Source organism: Lissotriton helveticus, chromosome 1_1 (genome assembly GCF_964261635.1).
Source record: "Lissotriton helveticus chromosome 1_1, aLisHel1.1, whole genome shotgun sequence".
Classification (NCBI taxonomy): domain Eukaryota; kingdom Metazoa; phylum Chordata; class Amphibia; order Caudata; family Salamandridae; genus Lissotriton; species Lissotriton helveticus.
In genome coordinates, this window is record NC_136057.1 from 150,753,825 (window position 1) to 150,776,848 (window position 23,024).

The 23,024-nt window shown below is 48.3% G+C and overlaps 1 protein-coding gene across 1 annotated transcript in view; it reads left to right on the forward strand.

Annotated features, from left to right (window-relative positions):
* LOC144759999 (carnosine synthase 1-like) overlaps positions 1-23,024 on the forward strand; it is a 510,578-nt gene that overhangs the window by 171,339 nt on the left and 316,215 nt on the right. Inside the window, exons 4-5 of the mRNA XM_078646513.1 lie at positions 394-866; positions 17,535-17,739. Coding sequence (XP_078502639.1) covers positions 394-866; positions 17,535-17,739 — 678 coding nt within the window. The remainder of the gene's footprint in view (positions 1-393; positions 867-17,534; positions 17,740-23,024) is intronic.

A 23,024-nucleotide genomic window follows, 5' to 3' on the forward strand; every position in this document is an offset into this window, starting at 1 on the left:
CATGCACTCATTCTGAAGCTGTAACTATCTTTTAATCATTAATCTTTCGTTAATAACTTCCCTTTGGCTCTTCTTTCACCTCTTCTTTTCTGCCCTTTGATTTTACCGTCCTTACTCTTCCAGTCTTGTCTTTCCTCTCACCATCTGCCTTTTCTGACTACATCTCTTCCTATACTTTCTATCCTTTATTCCTCCCTTCTCTGTCCCATCTCCCCACTTCTTGCTACATTCATTCCAGACCATACTCTTTTCTCGCTTGATTTCTTCATTCACTCCTACCCCATCTCCCCAAAACATGTTCGCCCCACGCATCTCCAGTCCATATTTATTTGTCTCCTGACCTTCTCCCCACTCATCCATTGCTCCCTTCTCTCCTTCTGTTTCCTTTCCTAGGTAGCATCCTGCTGTGTCTCTCCCCCAGCTGGCTTTCCAAAATTCCATCAAAGATGAAAGCAGGTGAAAACACACTCCTTCTACAAAAAGCTGTGACATTTGACCTTGGGGGACGCAGTTACTTGGACAACTTTGATCCGCCACGCCGCGTCACCTATTTTTATACCACCTCGTGGTCTTCCCATGAGGAGTGCCTGCCAGGGCTGGTGGCACTGACGTCTGACCTGGAATGTCCTTCAGGTGGATCTGAATCACTGTCTCAGCTCCTGCACAACAAACTTGTGACACGCCTGCTCCTCGACAATGTCGGCGTTGTGGTGCCACCCACACTGGCCTTTACATACAAACAAGCACATGCAGCAAGCAGCCACGTGTTCACGGTGGAGGTCAGCAAGAAGGAGGGAGAAGAGACCCTGCTTCAGGAGAAGATCCAGAACTTTCTGCAGTCACAAGACATGCACAGTGCCCAGCAGGTAAGTCGCAAAGTACACAAAGATTTTCATTTCTCAAGGTGCCTCTTTTGCTAAATATGTCTCTCTCTCCTTCAGTCTTTTCATCATACTGTCCTTTCCATCCCATTTATTTTACCCTCACACACGTGAATGTGAAGTCTTGTATTTCTATATGTTCTTTATGTAGTTTAAAGTCTAGGTTCCGGACCAACCACAATCCACTGTGTAAATTATTATGCATTTCCTTTTCTCAGTACCTCACTACATCCCTTCCCTAGGATCTGCACTCTTGACTTACTCAAAGATGTTTAGTAAAGCATTCACACTTTTATACCCCCGAACGCGCCCATTGTGCTATGTATAGGGTTTATTCTAGATAAATACACCCCACCCCAAACAATCAACTGACGACACACCCAACATTCCGTTAATGAGCACTTACTTCGGAGGTGTATAACACAGAGAATGCACTTTATAAAGGAATTCTTAAAGACATGCAGCTGAGCTCTCCACGCCAATGATGGAGAGGATGTGGTGTGCTACCTACCATCCTACCTGCAATTAAAGGGAGGACCAAGAACTGGTAGTTTTTTAGGTCTCGTGACCTACAATGCGCGCAAGCGCATTGAGGGAGCGAGAATTCAAGTCGGCAAAATCCTCGTTAAACCAAAGGGCTTTCAGCCGCGGTTTTCTTTCAGTTCATGTGAATCACGTGAACAAACAAGCATGCGCATCAGGCACTCCTCCCACACCTCACGGACATCTGTTCATTTCTCCTGCACAAGGCTCGCAAAAGGCTCTCCTCCCTCCCCACATCAAAGGCATCAATCACCCTCCCACAGGCTTCCCCAGCGCTGCCCCGCCTCCTGCTTCACGGCCAGGCCATCTGTTCCCTGCCAGACCTCTCACACCTCCGTCACAGCATGCCTGTGCTCCTTGATTTATTTAGTAACAGTGCCGCTTCCAGACACCTCCCACCTCTGACACAACATGCCCTTAGGCTTTTATTAAATAACAGCGCCGCTTTTACTTTGTGCTCATCTGCTTGGTCTGTTGCTTGTTTTATCCTGTCACCTAAGTGGTGCAATAGCTGAATGTTACTGAAACCGGGCATAAATCAATTTCGCTGCTCGTCTTTAAAGCATCTTTTGATCTCGCAAGTGGCCCACCAATGTTGTGTCTGTATATAAAGCCGCACTTTAACTTTCGTGTCTGCAATAGCTGAATGTTACTGAAACCGGGCATAAATCAATTTCGCTGCTCGTCTTTAAAGCATCTTTTGATCTCGCAAGTGGCCCACCAATGTACAATATACAGATATATTTGTAAATCATGTGTTATGTGTAACAATAGTAGAACAGTTCTTTCAGCACAAATGCAGTCCGTGATAGCTGCAACGCACTCGAGAACGAGTATTCCCAGATTGTTATAATGTTTGGCTTTTGTAAATCTTGCATCTGTGTTTTCTCTGCTGTCACTTCAGCTCACCAGGCTGCACCCCCTCACCCCTCGCTCGCCAATGTCCCTCCCACCCTTCCTTTGATCTCGCCCAGAGTTCTTACAGGCTAATGGCCCTCCCCCTCACCCAGCACAGAGCGCGCATCGTTTGTTTACTCTCCCAATTTGTCTTACTGGCTCGCGTTCTTTCTCCCTTTCGCTCCAATAGTCTATGCTTGTGGGAATTATTTTAGGATTTCAGCAGTGAAAAAACGGGTCTAGTGTTTTGTGAGCATCACTGTTTGAGCATAATTGGGTATAGTACTTGAGGAGGGTGCTCTATTCACATCTTATATCTGTTAATTCCGGGGTGCACCCTTGCAGCCAAAGGGTTGTTGGCGTGTACGTTTAGTCGCACCATTGGTATTCATGTGTTTATGTACCCTGTTCGTAATTTTCAGAGCTGCCCACCCAGAACTGTAGAGTTCACTTTCAAACACTGAAAGTCACAGCCTTACATCCTGCTTTCCGTGATTCATTATTTTATATTGCAGGGCTTCTATGGTCGTGGTTGCGTCACTCTCCATCAGAGCCTCCTCTCCGCCCCTTCCCTGCTGCTGCTCGCATCGCACTCCCTCCTCCCCCTCCCTTTTCATCAGCTTTAATCAGGCTCATCTGCTGCTGCCATTCCCCCCACTCCCTTCTCGCCCATTCCTTCTTGTTTAAACTTGTTCGACTGACACACACACTTCTTGTTCGGACTACAGGGCATGAGGCCCTCTGCTTCTTCCCTTTCCACACATGCCATCCGTGTAGCTTCTGGTCAACCCTGTTGCTTCCAACCTTCACGTCGTGTCCCCCCCCCCACACACACGCACACTCTACTCCTCCTACCCCCAATCATGTGTTGCTGGCTGTCATCCATCGATGTGCTTTAAAAAGGTGAAACTTTTGTGTTTGCACTAGTAATGAGACGGATGTACATACAAAGCGTCCAGGCACCTATCTTTTCACTACAGCACTCGATGGTTCTCTCTTTCTGTCACTCTCTCTCTCATTCCCATACACAAACGTTCACTTTCTATCGCACCCTCCACCTGTGACGTCACTCTCTGCCTCTTGCTGTCGCTCTCACCCTGTCTCCTTATCCTGTGTCTCTTTCTATCTGCTTGTCACCCTTCTCACAGTCACACCATCTCACTGTCTCTAGCCCCTGATCTCTTTCTTCCTCCACCCCTCGTGCTTTCCCTTTCTTTTTCTGTCCCCTCCATTCTCTCTCTACCCCGCTGTACTGTCTCCACTTTTTCCCTCCCCCTCGCACTCTATCCGATCACACTCCTCCTTCTTTTCCTCTTTCTTGTAGCTGTAGCCGCTTCTCCATTTTAGTTATTGTCTCTCTCCTTCTCCTCTTCATCGCGTGTCTCCCTCGGCCTTTATCCCCCCCCCCTCTCTATCTGTTCATCTGCCTGGTCTTGTACTCATTCTTGCCATCTCTCTCTCCTATATGCCATCTATTTGTGCACTTCTGTCCCACCCCCTCTCTCCTCCTGTTTGTCTGTCTCTCAATATCTCTGCACCTCCTCTCTCTGCTCTTCTTCTCCCCCTGTGTCTTTGCTTCACTTCAGCACATCTCTCTGCCTGGTTACTGCTGCAGCTCTTCATTCTTTCCCTGTCTTCACAAGTCAAACTATCCCTCTCTCTCTGTTTCATGTATGTGTTTTTTTCTCTGTCGTTTTCTTCCCCCTCTGACGGTCTTTTACCGATTTCCAGTCTGGCTGTTTCTGTCTTTCTTCAGTTACTGTGCCTTCCTTCACCTCATCCATTGGTCTCTCTCTCCCACATATTTGTGTGTTGTCTTGTATGCATGTATGTACCTCGTTCGTTCTTCCTCTGAGTCTCTGTCCTACTTTTGATAGACCAGCCGCACTTCTCATATATTTCTGTCTTTGTACCTGAATTCCTCACTCACCCCTTCGCTCACCCCCTCACACCCCCTCGCTCACACCCTCACAGCCCCTCACCCTCACACACCCTCACCCTCACACAACCCCTCACCCTCACTCGCCCTCTCACCCACCCTCTCACCCTCACACACCCTTTCACCCTCACATACACTCTTACCCACCCTCACAACACCTCACCCTCACACTCCCTCACCCCCTCACACCCCCTCAGAACCCACACACCCTCACACACCCCCTCACTCTCACACCCCTCACCATCACACCCCTCACCCTCACACCGCCACATACCCCCTCAACCTCACACACCCCCTCACTCTCACACCCCCTCACTCTCACACCCCCTCACCCTCTCACCCCCTCACCCTCTCACCCCCTCACCCTCTCACCCCCCCTCACAATAGGTCTCGCAGTAGGAAAGTTGGAGCTATTACAATTGCAAATAACAATGCCTTTTATTTTTGTTTTCATTTTAAAAACATAAAGGGCTTTGTCATTTACAAAACCAATAGCTCCAACTTTCCTACTACGAGACCTATTGGCAACGCCAGTGCTTGTTTTACTTGAACATAAACTCTTCCTATAACAATAATACAGAACCACAGTAACTCTGTTTATGACACAGAGCAAACAACACAACTGCAAACTAATACAAAAACATAACAACAATACAAGTTAACAATACAATTAAACAGCACAATGAACACACAGTACAACATAATACAAACAGTTCAAAACAACACCAAAAAACACAACACAAAAAACAAAAGATAACAATATATCACAGACTATAGTATACAAGATAATATATAACATATTATCACAGAATCATGGTTCACTCCTACATCCAACTCACCTCTAGACATCCCAGCACCAGACGTTTACTCCATTATCCAGAAAGATAGATTGATTAACAATAGAGGAGGTTTAACCATAATTAACAAAAGCTTTGGTTCTGTGTGGAATCAGCCTCACTCAAATTTCCCTCTTCCAAACTCCTATTGATCTCTTTCAACCCAAACCACAATATGCCCTAGTGTTTCCGCATCATATACCGCACGAGACACAACCCATCTTCTCGGAACATCTTGAATAATTTATCTTAAATATGCTCTCACACTATGCCAATCACATTTATTTAAGCAGTTTCATCATTACTTTACTATTTCACTATACTAATTTACCTCTAACACGGTATGGGTTCCAGAGTAGCGTGCTACTCGCCGAAAAAGCACTTTGACACCCCAACCAGAGTAGCAAGAGCTATATAAATGCAAACCTTTTCCCATCTCTATCCCTCCACTATCCTTCTCAATCCAAATAACTGACTAACATATCCACCACTCAAATTACTTTCATATTTTCACTATAATAATTCACTTTTAATCCTTTATGGGTTCCGGAGTAGCGTGCTACTCGCCGTAAAAGTGCCTTGACGCCTCATCAGGTGTAGTAAACACTAAATAAATGCAATTACAATACAATACAATGTCTGGAAAAACTGAAAATGACAACCTTGCCAGGAGACTGTACGTTCGGGATAACTTCGCACAGTTAATTAACTTCCTAATGCAAAAGAGAATAACATCTGAGCCTGATCCTTGCACAGCTGAAATTAAACAAATTCAGCAAAGTCTTTGACTATCTCATTATCTATCAGACGAATTACCACACCATTTTATTCTCAACATCCACAACAATCCTTTTATTAAAAACTCAACCACATTCCATTAGGACGTGGAAAAGACACTTAAAAAACATTCACTTGAGTATCTTGATAGAAAGGCTGCAAGTAATCACAAAGGAAGCAAAAGTGATTACAGAAACGGATGTACTCACTAACCACTACCAACATCAACAATAAACTAGCTCCACTTACTCTCAAAAACAAGCATTGGCAATGCCAATGGGTCTCGACAATCCAAGCTGTATTGGGGTTGTCAATGTTATTGTATTTTAGCCATGTGCTATGGAGTGGCTATTTAGCCGTAGTAACAGGAAGGCTTTGCCCTGCCTTCTGAGATGCCTTTAGTAATAGCAGCCATGCTAAATCACATGTTGTTTGGAGGATAGGCGATGTGGTGCAGAGGCCTGAAGACGGCCCCTGACTTCAGGTTAGTCATTCACTGCTTTCATAGCCCCAGGTGGTGGCAGAGAAGCAGGATTGGAGGTTAGAATATTAGAGACCAGTTTGTCCAGTTATCAGCTCAGGACGTTGAGCACTGTACACACCAGGTGAACTCAGTAAAGGCAGCAAGTAACAACTGCTGGCTCTGCTTTACAAATAACTGAGGTCCTCGAACACAGGGACAGGAAAGGAAGCTGAGGGACAGCAGAAAGTGACACACCACACAAAGATGTCCGGCCTGGGTGACTGGCACTGGTAAACTACCCTTTGGAACTTGGAGCGACCCTTGACCCTACCATGTAGGCCGCTCCCCCTCCGCACAGCACCGCCTGTGTGTCCCTGCCCAATCTGCCGCTGCTGAGGAAGTTCAAGGCCCTCCACCACCCGCAGGCTACCACCTGTGCCTCATCCCTGGTGGCCAGTGGTAGGCCATTGGTAGGTTTGTTCATCCTACGCTTTATTGCTTTTATTGTATTGCCTGTATTTTCATTGTTGTGTCTGTGACTTCTGTTGTCTGTCTTCCCCAGCTGCCTGTAGGTGGTCCGTGCCACTTTTTCTTCCCTCTGTTCCCCTCGCTGTCCCTGTGCTCTCTCCGCCCTGTCTTTCCTTCTGTACCCCTCGCTGCCCCCGTGTCCCTGCCCAGTTTTCCCTTCTGTTCCCCTCGCTGCCCCCGCGCCTCTCTGCCCGTTCTGCCTTCTGTTCTTAGCTGCCCCTGTATTTCTGTATTCTGTATTTTGCTTCTATGCCTCCCGTTTTTCCGGTATTTCTGTGCCCTTTTTGCCTTCTGTGTCACTCGTTTTTCCCTCGTTTTGGTGCCCCTTTTGCCTTCTGTTCCACTCGTTTTGTGCCTGTCTACCTTCTGCGCCCTTCGTTTTGGTGCCTCTTTTGCCTTCTGTTCCACTCATTTTTGGTGCCCTTCTGCCCTCTGTTCCACTCACTTTTTTGTGCCCTTCTGTTCTCTGTGCCACTCGTTTTTCCCTCGTTTTTTGTGCCCTTCTGCCTCCTGTTCCACTCGTTTCTTGAGCACTTCTGCCCTCTGTGCCACTCGTTTTTCCCTCGTTTTTTTGTGCCCTTCTGCCTTCTGTTCCACTCATTTTTTGTGCCCTTCTGCCCTTGGTGTTACTCGTTTTCCCTCGTTTTTGTGCCCCTTTTGCCTTCTGTTCCACTTTTTTTTGTGCCCTTCTGCCCTCTGTTCCACTTGTTTATTTGTGCCCTTCTGCCCTCTGTGCCACTAATTTTTCCCTCGTTTCTGTGCCCCTTTTTCCTTCTGTTACCTTCGTTGTCTCTCACCGCCCTCGCCGCTGCGTCCCCTGCGGTCCTGCCACCCTGACTGCCCACTGCCCATTCGCTGCCCCCGCCTCCCACCTCCCCATATATGCCGGCCAAAGGCGCGCCTAAGACAAGCCTGTCTGCGCCTCTCCCTGCCCAACGCCAGAACCCCTGGCCCCTGCACCTGCCACGACAACCGCCGCCACTACGACGCCAGCACTCTGCATGCTCTCAACTCCAAACAGAGCCACACATGCTTCAAGGCCGCCCCAAAATGCACACAGGGCCCCTTCACCTGCCGGAACTGCAGCGACACCAGCCTCAGAGCCGACGAAACACCCGCCAAGAAAGACCCCAACAGCCTCCGATGCACTCATGTGTGGGACCACATCTACACAGCACTCTCAAGTGATGCAGGAGGTAGTACACTGACTTCACAAACCGTTGTCCCTTTTATACTAGTTTTCTGCACTGTAAGCATGTGAACAGAAATAGGAACAAGTTTTAGAAATAGTTATCAGCAAACAAGGGCAGATGAATAACCACTTGGCCAGCAAAGTGGGAGGGGGAGCAGAAATGCTTATGGCAGCAGTAAATGATTGACAGTTAACAGGTGCACTGGCAGCTACAAACCTCAGCACATACATTGCTTTTAGCTGAGTCAGGAAGTTTAACTAAAATAGATAACACAAGCGCAGTAAAAAGCAGAGCAGCAGAGGACGGGAGAATTACAATGGAAACTAAATGGACACCACAGCCAAAATGGCTTTTTGTTTTTTCAGGGAAGTTTGAGGGGACAAGGGGTCTTTGGTACTCACATCACCTTGTCCCTGCAGCAGTTCTTCGGCGTCAAGTATGAATCTTGAGTCTGTCGCTGATGCCTCAATGTCTTCTTGGCCAGAATCTTGACAGAAGATATCCAGCGTATCTTCGACGCTCTGACGCTGCATCTCTCGACGTCGAGCCTGACCATTGCCAAGAGTTTCCTTTGATCGAAACAATCTGAAAGCCTCACTGTCTTCTTCTTTGTGTTCAGAAGACAAACACAAGTTGCACACTTCGTGTGATTCGGTGCACGGCTACTTCACGTGGCACAGAGGACAGAATTTAAACAGAGTCGATTCATCAACCGAGAGCTGACTTGGCGCAGTTAGGCCCGAAGGCCATCCACAAAGCTTTCTGATCGAAAAGTCGATTCCGTTGCCAAAACGATACGTGTAGAAGTGGGAAATGCATACAAAACAATACCATAGAGGGTAGTGAGTATTGGACGTCGAGGGGAACCCGAAGAACGGTTTCAAACAGGAGTGCAGCAATACACGTACGAACCAGATCGAGGAAAAAATCAATCTAACAATGGAGTCAATGACCATGCGCACTATCACAGGAAAGGAGAAGTCACCTTACCTTATGACTAGGAAGAAAAACAACTTGCAAAGATCCGTACCCAACACTAGATGGCAGGAGTATGCAAAGCACAACAGCACAGATGCCTTGAACATACCAGATGAAGGCAGCGGTCGAAGCACATAAAAAAAAATTATGGGAACTGTGATGTTGAGTGTGAGGGCTAAAAAAAAAACCTCAAAATATTTTGCAACTATATTTTTTGTCTTTCACCTTCAGGAATCTACAAACAACGCGCACCTTAAATAAAAATTAGATGTTAAACTAATCAAGGTGAAATGCTGACAGTATAAGATAGGCTGCCACAAAGTGAGCAAAAAAATTTAGGTTTAAAAAAGTGCTTCAAAAATAGAAAGGTTAGAAAAACGCAGACTTTACCTAGTGCAAACTGCCAATTAGAAGCACTCATTCCACAGCTGCTCTCTCTGCAACTTGTTACCAAAGGTTATGTGCATTGTGGTGTGGTTGGTCAGAGATGATTGGGGACAGGACTGGCCTAAAGACAAACTCCAGGGCAGATGGCTTATGGCTGAGAATTGGTATAATTGAATAATGTCATCAGTGATGTCATTAATGGTTTCATTACTGATGTTATCAATTATGTCTTTCAACATGTCATTACTGGTGTAATACGTGAGGTCATAAACAGTGCATGGCAGGGGTGAAAGTTACATTTCATTTACAAAACAACAACTTGTGAATTTTAGTGTTTTTTTAATTGTATAGATAATTGTAATGCAAATTTGTAAGTGAATTTCGGAGATGTTTTAAACATACTTTATGAAGTTATGAGCAAACCTACTCATAATTTACTTTAATCTTTGTTTTCTGTGAATTTCTGTATTTTATTAAAGCTATTTTGCACCTCAATCTAAGTGAAATCCTCACATTTGCTGTGCACACATTTTGGCTGCGACTAGTAGGGAACAGCTGCAGTCTCTCTTCGAAAACATTTCTGGACTTAACAATTAAATAACCTGGCTTGTAGACATGTGTAGCAGCGTTTGACTGCATATCACTTCCTTATGGTAAGTCCTTGTATTCCAGAGATTATGTATGCAGAAGCAGTTCTCACGCCTACACCAATAGATAACTTGCACTACGTAATGCACAATAGAAGAAGACTTCAGGGCCTCCCAGACTAGGCCCTAAGTACCACTGGCAACAGGCAATAGATGAACATTGTCTGCATTAGGGGGGATGCCAATGGTCTCAAATTTGTACACTGCATCGCTAGGTTGCAGGGCCTGAACTACCGCCAGCCACTGATGTTCTTTAAAAGAACTGTGGTACCTGCCTGTACAAATCATGATGGTACATAGCATCTGCTATCGCCTTAAAGTTACAGTGCGTTTTTGCACTACATACGGTCTATTGAAGGGGTTTCCAACCTTTTCATTAATAAAAGCTACTTATGTTTGATAAAGTTCATTTTAAGATACTCATATTGGGCCCGATTCACAGAACTAACTTAAGATAAAATCCTAAACTTACTACCATTTTGGTATTCACAGAAGGCACTTACTCATTTTGGTATTCACAGAAGGGACTTACTCATTTTGGTATTCACAGAAGGCACTTACTCATTTCGGTATTCACAGAAGTTAGGAGTCCTAACTTTAGGACTCCTAAATGCCTTCTGTGAATACCAAAAGTCTTAAACTAAGGAGTTTTCTCAATTTAGTAGCAGTAAAGTTAGGACTCCTAACTTTAGGACTCCTAAATGCCTTCTGTGAATACCGAAAGTCTCAAAATTAGGAGTTTTTTCAATTTAGTAGTAGTAAAGTTAGGACTTCTAACTTTAGGACTCCTAAATGCCTTCTGTGAATACCGAAAGTCTTAAAATTAGGATTTCTCTCAACTTTACTACTACTAAACTGACAAAAATCCTAATTTTAAGACTTTCGGTATTCACAGAAGACATTTAGGAGTCCTAAAGTTAGGAGTCTTAACTTTACTACTACTAAATTGAGAAAAATCCTAATTTTAAGACTTTTGGTATTCACAGAAGGCATTTAGGAGTCCTAAAGTTAGGAGTCCTAACTTTACTACTATTAAACTGAAAAAAATCCTAATTTTAAGACTTTCGGTATTCACAGAAGGCATTTAGGAGTCCTAAAGTTAGGAGTCCTAACTTCTGTGAATACCGAAATTAGTAAGTGTCTTCTGTGAATACCAAAATGAGTAAGTGCCTTCTGTGAATTCGAAATAGTAGTAAGTTTCGGATTTTGTCTTAAGTTAGTTCTGTGAATCGGGCCCCCAGATAGTGTTATGATATAGAACACATCAGTCAGGACTACATTAGTGGCCACTATGCCCAAGCTTACTAGCAGTAACCACGTCAGTGCATCAGGCCGGGTTGTAAGCAGATATGTCAAAAAAGCTTTATGAATTTTGAATGCCTCTACATGTGAAAATACATATCAGTCATGCACCTGGCACCAAGGTACTAATATTAGTAGTTTGTCTTGGCCTAGTTACCACTGGTCAGCTGGGATACTTCGCATGCCTGTCCTCTTCAGCTTTTTATGTTGCTGGAGCCACCTAGACCTTTAGTCTTATGATCCTTGGAAAACATTCCGTCATTGGATTTCAATGGAAGGTCCAACCTCCTCAGGCCTTTCACACAGGTCACAAATATCAAGTGCAGCAGGTTCGTCCACGTGGTATCCTTTCACAAGCCCAGCAGTGTTCTGAGGAAGGCTGGGTGGGAGTCCATCTTGGTAGGGTTCACCAGCCTGTGGGTGGGGGATCCCAAGACACACCTAGCTCCTCTCTGACTAGTGGAGTAAAGGTTGCCTGGCCCTGACCTAACTACTTTTGAGGAATGCAAACAGGCCCAACATGCAATGGGTCAGGTTAAATCCAAGATGCGATGGTCTCCAGCCACACTAAACCTGAGCTCTGCAGCAAGGGGTGTGAGTAAGGAGTGGACTATGGCATTCCTAATGCCCTCCCACATCTAACACTAAAATCCAGTTTGAAGCAGCCACTGTACCCACAAGTAACCCAAGGACAGAAGTCGGGAAGTACAAAAGCAGGGTCCTTTAGCAACTAGAAATGAGATACACAGGAATTATCTTGAAATCCTGTTCTCTCACTTTCAAGTGCACTTCAACTGTTACATGTCACTCAACACACCTGTCAAGCAGGATTTGATAGTGAGGTGTCCCCGGATGCCCACAACCTCCACTCTGGATACTCTCCGGAGGTGATAAGAGTAATTCCTGTCCACTCAGGCCAGCCTATTGTTTGCTCTTGGAAGGTATTTCAGACCTGTTTCACACCTATTCCCAGGCTTGAGCACAGGCAGGGAGTGGATAGAGGTTTATGCTAATCATTCCTCTCACAGTTCAGGAAGATGAAGGGTAACTTTCAAAGCATTAATTTTCCTTAAGATTAATTAAAAACGTAACCACCATTAAATTGGATTTTTAATTACTATTTAAAATAGTGGTTGCACAATTCTTTTAGCTGGTCCCATTCTTCGGAAATAGTATTATTATTTAATCTGCTCTCTGGTTTCCTATATAGGACAGCTGGGCCTACCACTGAGAAAATAGCATTGGGGTCTTGTAACTGTAGGTACATAGTGTTAGACCTGCAGCATTTGGTGTGGTTTTCCCCAAAAACTGTTTGCCTCCTCCCCTCCTGTTTGCTGAAATCCGTCTTTTCTTGCCTTAGGAATCTGTACACATCATCACTGCTAATCATTGCTAAAGTTCTTTTGCTCCCCTATACATGGTAAAATTGGCTTACACCCAATTGGCAAAATGTATTTACTTATAAGTCCCTAGTAGAGTGGTTTTACATGTACCCTTGGCTGGTACATTAAAAGCTACTAGTGAGCCTGCAACACACATTATGCCACCCACTTAAGTAGCCCCTTAAAACATCTCAGGTCTGCTATTCCAGCCTGTGTGCAGTTTTAAATTGCGAATTTGACTTGGCAAAATAATCCTTTTGCCAAGCCTACAAACCTTACTAATTCAAAAGATAAGGGGACCCAAAGGCAATTGGTCAGGGACCTTGGGTATGTATATGTTTTCTAAGGACAGTGCTCATGGTGACAGCCGCCGGTACTTCACCTCGTGGAATTATTCCGAGATTACCCTCGGGAATCACCATAGAATACAACTAATACTGCGCCAGCATCACGACCCGACTCATCGGGTCCCCATTGCGGAATCCTACTTTTTCGAGCGATCCCGGCGCCCGCATTATCTTTGCTTATCTCAGCACTTATCAAGATACCGAGGCATTTTCCTGACCGTAACTAGCACGACAATCACGTATTGCCGTTGATTCTATACCGGCTCTTAACCGGCTCATTTATTGAAAGTACACTGCCATTATCTATGTCTTGAGCTAAATGGACACAGGCATGTATAATTAAATGTTCTGAAGATGATCCCAGTTAATTCTCTCCAAGGGATCGAAACGCCGTTGACAGTCTTTCCACCATGCATGCAATATATTGTAAAGTTTCTTGTGCAATGGTCTTCATACATTACAAGTCTGCTATAATTTTATGCCACGCAGACACATTTTCCTTGCCTGAACCCTGCCCTTATTGTTTTTTTCCCCTTTTTCCTTCGTGACTCTAGGACGCTGGTTGAGTCCCACTTAAATTTTTGTGTGTATTTGATGTTATATTAAATCCTGTCCGGCTGGACAAAGAATATAGTACCAATTTAGTCTATATTTATTGCACAATAGTATTCCATTTTGTCTAGGGACCACTGTCTTTAGAAAGCCTATAAACATATGTCACCCCTAGGGTAGGGCCTTAAACAGCCCATGGAGACATGATCACTGTATATATAAAGTTGGACATGTACTTTTAAGTTTTACAGGTCCTGGCAGTGAAAAGCTCCTAAATTTGTTTTACACTACTTCGAGGCCTACTTCTCACACAGTATAACATAGGGTTACCTTATTACATTTAATACCTCCTCACATTTGATTGGGAACTGATGGAATTGTTACGCTTGGTCTCAAATGAATTGTAATTTAAAATCCGCTTTAATGATAAAGTTGTATTTTAAGTCACAATATTGAAATTGCCACTTTTAGAAAGTTGCCATTTTCATGTCCTAACCATTTATCATGGGCCACATGACTAGGTGTAGTTGGCAGTTGGCCTTTGTGTATTCCTCCCAGAAAGTGAGGCAAAAGAGAACTAGTGTTGATAGGATGGGCCATCTTGCCAGGATGGGAAGGGGGAGTTGCTCTCTATTCCCTACTACATTTAAAAGGAGCTGCCTCTGCACATTCACAAAGAACTTGACACCAGCCTTTTGTCACCCTAGTCCTCTTGGACCCTAGACAGGGGGAAGGGGGGAAATTTAAGAACATGATGGAAGGAAAGACCCAGAAGTTTCTCCCACTTCAAAGGCTGGTACAAGGTATAAATACGTGGGCCTCAGACCAACTCTTCGGTTCACTCCTGGCCATGTGGTGGACACTCAGAAGGCCTGCCTTATATTTCAGAGGACTTCTTTGCTGATTGAGGCCTAATTTGTAGCTCACAGGGTTGTCCTACTGCTACCAAAGGGCTAATCTGCTGCTTGAAGCATTCATTGGTCCCTCAGAGGATTATCCTGCTGCCTGAGCCTGATTTGCTGCTTGAACCCAAGACTACCAGAGCGACTTCAAGGGCTAGTTGGCTGGCCTCCTGTTCGGACCTACAAGGACACAAGCTCCAACCCCTTGAACCCATCACATGTACCCTTCATGAAGTGAGTCCAGCCCCCAAAGTGGTATCCATCCACTCCTGGACCCTAGAAAGTTGTGCTAAAGGTGCCCATGCACCCCAAAACAAAAGGTTGGGACTTTTCCACTAAAAAGTGATCTGAGAACCGGCAGGTAAACAGGACCTAACTGCTTGTTGATCTAACTACGGTGCATTGCCGGTCAGCATGATTTCACGGTAGCGCCTGCTACATTCTTCTCCTAGGGTGGTGTGGTGAGCAAAAGAATGATGGATTTTACCCATATCCTTGTGACTGGGGGTCAAAGTTTGCATTGTCCAGCATTCCGTCTATCAATTCTTTCTTTTGCATATGTCCCCCTAAGTGGGAAGGGTATGCCCAGATGTGGGTCCCGTGCTCACCACACCACACCACTGGATTCAAGCTAGCCTGGCTGATAAAGGGTGATACCCTGGAACCGGTCCCAGGATGCTTGTTTCCAGTCCAGGGAGGACCTGGCTTGGCAGTTCGGACTGGACTGTTCCCACAAGGAACAGGGTCAAGACTGATTTGCATATGGCTGGGTCCAAACTGGGGTGGTGTGGTGATCAAAAGAATAATGGATTAAACCCAGATCCTTGTGACTGGGGGTGAAAGTTTGCATTGTCCACCGTTCAGTCCATCAATAGTTTATTTTGCATATGTCACCCTAAGAGGGAAGGGTATGCCCAGATGTGGGTCCCGTGCTCACTACACCACTGGATTCAAGCTAGCCTGGCTGATGAAGGGTGATGCCCTTAAACCAGTCCCAGGATGCTTGTTCCCAGTCCAGGCAGGACCTGGATTTGGCAGTTCGGACTTGATTGTCCCCATAAGGAACAGGGTCAAGACTGATTTGCATATGATTGGGTCCAAACTGGGGTGGTGTGGTGAGTAAAAGAATGATGGATTAAACCCAAATCCTTGTGACTGGGAGTGAATGTTTGCATTGTCCGGCATTCCGTCCATCAATGGTTTCTTTTTCATATGTCGCCCTAAGGGCGAAGGGTATGCCCAGATGTGGATCCCGTGCTCACTACACCACTGGATTCAAGATAGCCTGGCTGATGAAGCACGATGCCCTGAAACCGGTCCCAGGTTGCTTGTTGCCGGTCCACCGAGGACCTGGCTTGGCAGTTCGGACTGAACTGTTCCCATAAGAAACAGGGTCATGACTGATTGGCTGGTTCCAAACTGGTGAGGTGTGCAAACGAATGATGTATTAAACCCAGACCCTTGTGACTGGGGGTGAATGTTTGCATTGTCCAGCATTCCATCCATCAATTGTTTCTTTTGCATATGTCACCCTAAGTAGGAAGGCTGTGCCCAGACTTGGGTCCCGTGCCCATTGCATCACTGGATTCAAGCTAGTCTGGCCGATGAAGGGTGATGCCCTGAAACCAGTCCCTGAATGCTTGTTTCCTTGTTTCCAGTCCAGGGAGGAGCTGGCTAGGCTGTCTGGACTGGACTGTTGCTAAAAGGAACAGGGTCAAGACTGATTTGCATATGGCTGGGTCCAAACTGGGGTGGTGTGGTGAGCAAAAGAATGATGGATTAAACCCAGATCCTAGTGACTGGGGGTGAATGTTTGCATTGTCCAGCATTCCGTCCATCAAGGCTGACTTTTGTAAGTTTGCCGGTGCCGCTGCTGGTTATTTTTAAATTGCTTTTAACTCACTGTGTCTTAATTTCACCCGCAGTTTTGTTCTATAGGTGGCAGTGTTGACGGCATTAGGCATTCTCTGTTCACGCGCTCGTGTGCTATGACCTCGGTCCACCAGAGCTGATGCTGTTTGAGTGGAGGGCGGACACACACGGCACGACACACCCCCTGACACGTCAAATCCTCGGCGGCGGGCAGAAGACCATTTAAACGCCGATGACATAGACGCGCAGCTGGCAAGCTGAAGGCGCGCCTAAGGCAACCCGATCTGCGCCCGTCTGTGTTTGGACCGGGCTCAGGGCCAGTCCATTTAGCCCTTTTACATCAGGTATACTGTGTTATTCCAGAGACACACTTATAAGACTTGTTCCTGACAGGGGGGGAGGCGAGCTTGTGTTCTGTTTTTACTGTACTACTGTTTCTTTGCAGCATAAATACTAAACACAGTTCTTCCAAGTTAAGCCTGACTGCGTATGTGTTAAGCTACCAGAGGGCTTAGTACAGGCTAATTTTGTGACTTTTGTGCTCCACTCTGTGAAGGATTGTGGTTGTTGCTTGAAAAGGGCTAACACCCCCCCTCAACCAATAACCACATTTCTCAAAACTGATAATGTTAATTTTGTACATGTCCCACTTTTAAATGTCATACACCTTACCTTCTGGGCTTCAAGGGTTGACTTACTAATATTTCAAAGTTAGGTTTTCACCAGTTAAAAAGGGTAGTCTTGACAGGTTACACTGAAGGCTTTACAATGCACCAGTCAGGTTACAATGGTAGGCCTAAAGCTATGATTACCATTGTTACACCAAAGAATGGCCCAACGAGTGCTGCAGTCCACAGGTGGAATTTAACTTTAATGCCACTGTGCATTTCCACACTGTATACTATGGTCTTGTTGAAAAGATAAAATAAACAATTATGGATTTCTACATGTTGTATCAGCTGAAACACGTATACTGACACCACACAGCAGTGCCCCAGTGTGCAGCATCTAAAACCAGTAATAACATGTATCACAAAAATAGGGGCGACCTTGTCATACTAACCCTTCAATAATTCTTTGCTTAAGTTCATGTATGTCTTCTCTGCAGGTGGCAGTGGAGGCTGCCAGTTATCGATGGAGTGAGAGATGTACGGCAACTTTTCACCCCAGCAATGACTTCCCTGGCATCCTTATAGCAATCAAGTCCCTGCTGCAGAAGCTGGAGGAAGGAGAGAGTATCTTGTTGGAGGCAGTCTACGCATCCCTTCCTGTAATGCGGGCATCCACTGTGGAGACACCAGCTGCCTTCCAGCGTAAGAGCAATGCAACACTTGTGGGCACTGGGATTGGGGGACTCCAATATTTTGACATTCTGCATCCCTGAAATTGAATGACACAAGCATCTACAAATATATTCTGTGGCAATAACTGTCAAAAAATGTGTCTCAAAATTGATTACTTTTCATTTTAAATTATGCAGAATTGCGTAGCCACAATGTAAACATGAATTTTAGTAAATCAATCAATCAGCGAATTTGTATAGCGCGCTACTCACCCGCTAGGGTCTCAAGGCGCTGGTGGGTGGGGGGAGTTGCTACTGCTCGAACAGCCAGGTCTAGAGTTGTTTCCTGAAGGAGAGATGGTCCTGGGTCCGCCGTAGGTGGGTGGGGAGGGAGTTCCATGTCTTGGCCGCCGGGTAGAAGAAGGATCTTCCTCCGGCGGTGGTTATGCCAATTTGTGGGACGGTGGAGAGGGCGAGGCTGGCGGAATGGTGCTGGCGGGTGGGTGTTGTAGAATGTGAGGCGTCTGTTGAGGTATTTGGGGCCCATGTCGTGGAGAGCCTTGTGTGCGTGGGTGAGGAGTCTGAACGTGATCCTCTAGCTGACGGGGAGCCAGTGCAGGTCTCTCAGATGGGCAGAGATGTGGCCGTGACGGGGGATGTCCAGGATGAGTCATGCAGAAGCGTTCTGTATCCGTTGGAGTCTCTTCTGGAGTTTGGCTGTGGTACCAGCGTAGAGGGTGTTCCCGTAGTCCAGTTGGCTGGTGACGAGGGCCTGGGTGACCGTCTTCCTGGTTTCGGTGGGGATCCACCGGAAGATCATTCGGAGCATGCGCAGGGTGTTGAAACAGGATGACGAGACGAGTTTGACTTGCTTGGTCATCGTGAGGGAGGAGTCCAGGATGAAGCCCAGGTTGCGTGCATGGTCCGTTGGTTTGGGGGCGGTACCCAGGGCAGGGGGCCACCAGGAGTCGTCCCAGGCAGAGGGGGATGGTCCCAGGATGAGGACTTCCGTCTTGTCTGAGTTCAGTTTCAGACGGCTGAGCTTGATCTATTCCGCGACGTTTTTCATTCCTTCCTGGAGGCCGGCTCTGGCGGTGGCGGGGTCGTCGGTGAGGGAGAGGATCAGCTGGGTGTCATCAGCGTAGGAAACGATGTTGAGGTTGTGTTGGCATGCGATGGCTGCGAGGGGGCTCATGTAGACGTTGAACGAGGAACCGTGCGGAACGCCGCAGATGACTTTGGGGGCGCGAATCGGAACGAGGGGAGGCGGACTCTCTGGGTTCTTCCGGTGAGGAACAAGATGATCCACTCCAAGGCCGTTCCTTGGATTCTGGTGTTGCTCAGGGTGCGGTGGCATACGGTGTCAAAGGCTGCTGAGAGGTCCAGGAGGATGAGGGCAGCTGTATCCCCGTTGTCGAGCAGGAACCTGATGTTGTCGGTGGCTGCAATGAGGTCGGTGTAGGTGCTGTGGTTTGTTTGGAAACCGGAAACCGGACTGTGAGGGGTCGAGGGATCCGTTTGTCTCGAGGAAGGCGGAGAGTTGTTTGTTGACGGTCTTCTCGATGACTTTGGCAGGAAAAGGGAGGAGCGAGATGGGGCGGAAATTCTTGAGGTCCGTGGGGTCCGCCGTGGGTTTCTTCAGGAGGGCGCTGAGCTCGGCATGTTTCCAGCTCTCCGGGAAGGTGGCGGATGCGAAGGAGCTGTTAATGATGTCCCGGAGCTGGGGTGCGATGATGGAGTCTGCTTTGTTGAAGATCTGGTGTGGACAGGGGTCGGTTGGGGAGCCGGAGTGGATGGTGTTCATCGTGCGGGTGGTGTCTTCCGTGCTGACCGGGGTCCAGGTGCAGAGGGTGGTGGTGGGGGGCGCTGGTTCGGTGGTTGGGTGCATGGTCTGTGCGGGGAAGCTGTTGTGTATGTTGGTGATTTTGCGGTGAAAGAACGATGCGAGTGAGTCGCAGAGGTCTTGCGAGGGTGCGATGTCGTTGTTGCAGGCGCTGGGGTTGGAGAGCTCTTTAACGATGCAGAAGAGTTCCTTGCTGTTGTGGGTGTTGTTGTCCAGTCGTTCTTTGAATGTTGTCCTTTTGGTGGTGCGAATCAGCTGGTGGGGTTTGCGGGTGCCGTTTTTGAGGGCTGTCATGTTTTCTGTTGTCTGGTCGTGGCGCCAGGGTTTCTCGAGGGTGCGGCAGGTCTTTTTGGAGTTTTTGAGGTCGTTGGTGAGGGAGAGGATCAGCTGGGTGTCGTCAGCATAGGAAATGATGTTGAGGTTGTGTTGGCGTGCGATGGCTGCGAGGGGGCTCATGTAGACGTTGAAGAGGGTGGGGCTGAACGAGGAACCTTGCGGAACGCCGCAGATGACTTTGGTGGCCGCGAATCGGAACGAGGGGAGGCGGACTCTCTGGGTTCTTCCGGTGAGGAACAAGATGATCCACTCCAAGGCCGTTCCTTGGATTCCGGTGTTGCTGAGGCGCTGTATCAGGGTGCGGTGGCATACGGTGTCAAAGGCTGCTGAGAGGTCCAGGAGGATGAGGGCAGCTGTTTCCCCGTTGTCGAGCAGGGACCTGATGTTGTCGGTGGCTGCGATGAGGTCGGTGTAGGTGCTGTGGTTTGCTCGGAAACCGGAAACCGGACTGTGAGGGGTCGAGGGATCCGTTTGTCTCGAGGAAGGCGGAGAGTTGTTTGTTGACGGTCTTCTCGATGACTTTGGCAGGAAAAGGGAAGAGCGAGATGGGGCGGAAGTTATTGAGGTCCATGGGGTCCGCCGTGGGTTTCTTCAGGAGGGCGCTGAGCTCGGCATGTTTCCAGCTCTCCGGGAAGGTGGCGGATGCGAAGGAGCTGTTAATGATGTCCCGGAGCTGGGGTGCGATGATGGAGTCTGCTTTGTTGAAGATCTGGTGTGGACAGGGGTCGGTTGGGGAGCCGGAGTGGATGGTGTTCATCGTGCGGGTGGTGTCTTCCATGCTGACCGGGGTCCAGGCGCAGAGGGTTGTGGTGGGGGGCGCTGGTTCGGTGGTTGGGTGCGTGGTCTGTGCGGCGAAGCTGTTGTGTATGTCGGTGATTTTGCGGTGAAAGAACGAGGCGAGTGAGTCGCAGAGGTCTTGCGAGGGTGCGATGTCGTTGTTGCAGGCGCTGGGGTTGGAGAGCTCTTTAACGATGCAGAAGAGTTCCTTGCTGTTGTGGGTGTTGTTGTCCAGTCGTTCTTTGAATGTTGTCCTTTTGGTGGTGCGAATCAGCTGGTGGGGTTTGCGGGTGGCGTTTTTGAGGGCTGTCATGTTTTCTGTTGTCTGGTCGTGGCGCCAGGGTTTCTCGAGGGTGCGGCAGGTCTTTTGGGAGTTTTTGAGGTCGTTGGTGAACCACGGGGCTTTCTTGCTGCCGGGTCTGCTGGGAGGGTTCTTCAGTGGTGCAAGTTCATCGGCGCAGTTGGTGAGCCACTATGTGAGGTTGCGGGCTGCTTTGTTGGGGTCCTTCGTGTTGGTGGGAGGGTGCTGGCTGAGGGAGGTGGTGAGTTGGTCGGCGGTGATCTTGCTCCAGCTTCTGCGGGGAACCTGTTGCGGGTGGTGGTGGGTCATAGTTCTCCTGAAGTTGAAGTGGATGCAGCTGTGATCTGTCCAGGGTAGTCCGGTGGAGTGGCTGAAGGAGATGTGCTTGCTGGAAGAGAAGATAGGGTCTAGCGTGTGGCCGGCGTAGTGGGTGGGGGTGTCCACCAGTTGCTTGAGTCCGAGGTTGGCGAGGTTGTCCAGCAGGGTGGTGGTGCTGTCATTGTTGTTCTCCAGGTGGAAGTTGAGGTCCCATAGGAGGATGTACTGAGGAGGTTAGGGCGTGCTGGCTGACGAAGTCTGCGATGGGTTCGCTGAATTGTGTGCATGGTCCCTGTGGTCTGTAGATTTGAGTGCCTCTGAGGGTGGTCTTGGGGTCGGTGTGTATCTGGAAGTGAAGGTGCTCGGCGGCGGTGAGGGTGTCGTCGGAGTTGGTCGTGATTCGGATGGTGTTTCTGTGGACGATGGCGATGCCTCCTCCGGTTTGGTTGACGCGGTCCTTCCGGGTGATCTTGTTGCCATCCAGGAGGGCTATGGCGATGTCGGGGGCTGAGGAGGCGTTCATCCAGGTTTCTGTGAGGAAGGCGACGTCTGGTGATGTTGTGTCGAGGAGGTTCCAGAGTTCGACGTCGTGTGGACGGAGCGGGTGTTGAGCAGGATGCACTTGAGGTGATTGTTGTTGGTGCCTGGCTTGGCGGGAGTGGTGCAGGTTCGGAGGCAGGTGAATTTGCAGGCTTGGCAGGTGAAGGGTCCTTGGGTGCATTTCTGGTTGGCTCGGTAGCAGGCGGGGTTTCGGCCGGCGTTGAGTGCGTGGAGGGTGGTGGCGTCGTAAGTCCGTCGTGTGGGCTGGCATCGTCGGGGGCCAGGGGTCCTGGCGCTGGGCGCGGTCTAGGCTCAGACGGGCGCAGACGGGCTTGCCTTTGAGGCACCTTTGGCGCGCAAACGGCGCACCCGCTGCGCGTCCTGGCGGAGTGCTCCATAAGAGGCGAAGTGGGAGGGAGGAGCAGCTGGGAGGCGGGAGCGGGGCGGCGAATGGGAAGGGATACAGAAGGCAAAAGTGGGCGTGGCCGCAAGGGGGAAGCGGCGGGAATCGGGGGGTAGAAACAGCGGCAAGGGCGCTGGAGAGCCCAACAGGAAGATCGAAGCAGGGGAAAAAACGGGGAGGAAAAGCCTAACAAAACAGCGCAAAATGCGGGGGGATCACAGAGAAGGCGAACAGAAATACAGTGAGAGCAAAAACAGTCAAGTGGCAGCAGCAATCAGCAGGAGCCGCGAACTTGCGGCGGCAGCAGGAGGCAGGGGTCACGGGCACACGCGAGGAGCCGTGCGGCGTGAGGAGCGTCTAGACCAGGGCCAGGACACACTCACTGCCATGCGGAGTGCTCCTTAAGAGGCCAAGTGAGAGGGAGGAGCAGCTGAGAGGCGGGGCGGCGAATGGGAAGAGATACAGAAGGCAAAAGTGGGCGTGGCGGCAAGGGGGCTGCGTCGGGAATCGGGGGGGAGAAACGGCGGCAAGGGCGCTGGAGAGCCCAACAGGAGGATCGAAGCAGGGGAAAAAATGGGGAGGCAAAGCCTAACAAAACAGAGCAAAATGCGGGGGGATCACAGAGAAGGCGAACAGAAATACAGTGACAGCAAAAACAGTCAAGTGGCAGCAGCAATCAGTCACAATGACAAACAATCAATTGACGAGCTTCTGAGATATGTGCCTCCTGGCGTTACACTGTGGTGTAACATGGCAGAATGCATCCAAATGCTGTGCACATTCAGAGGACCAAATGAA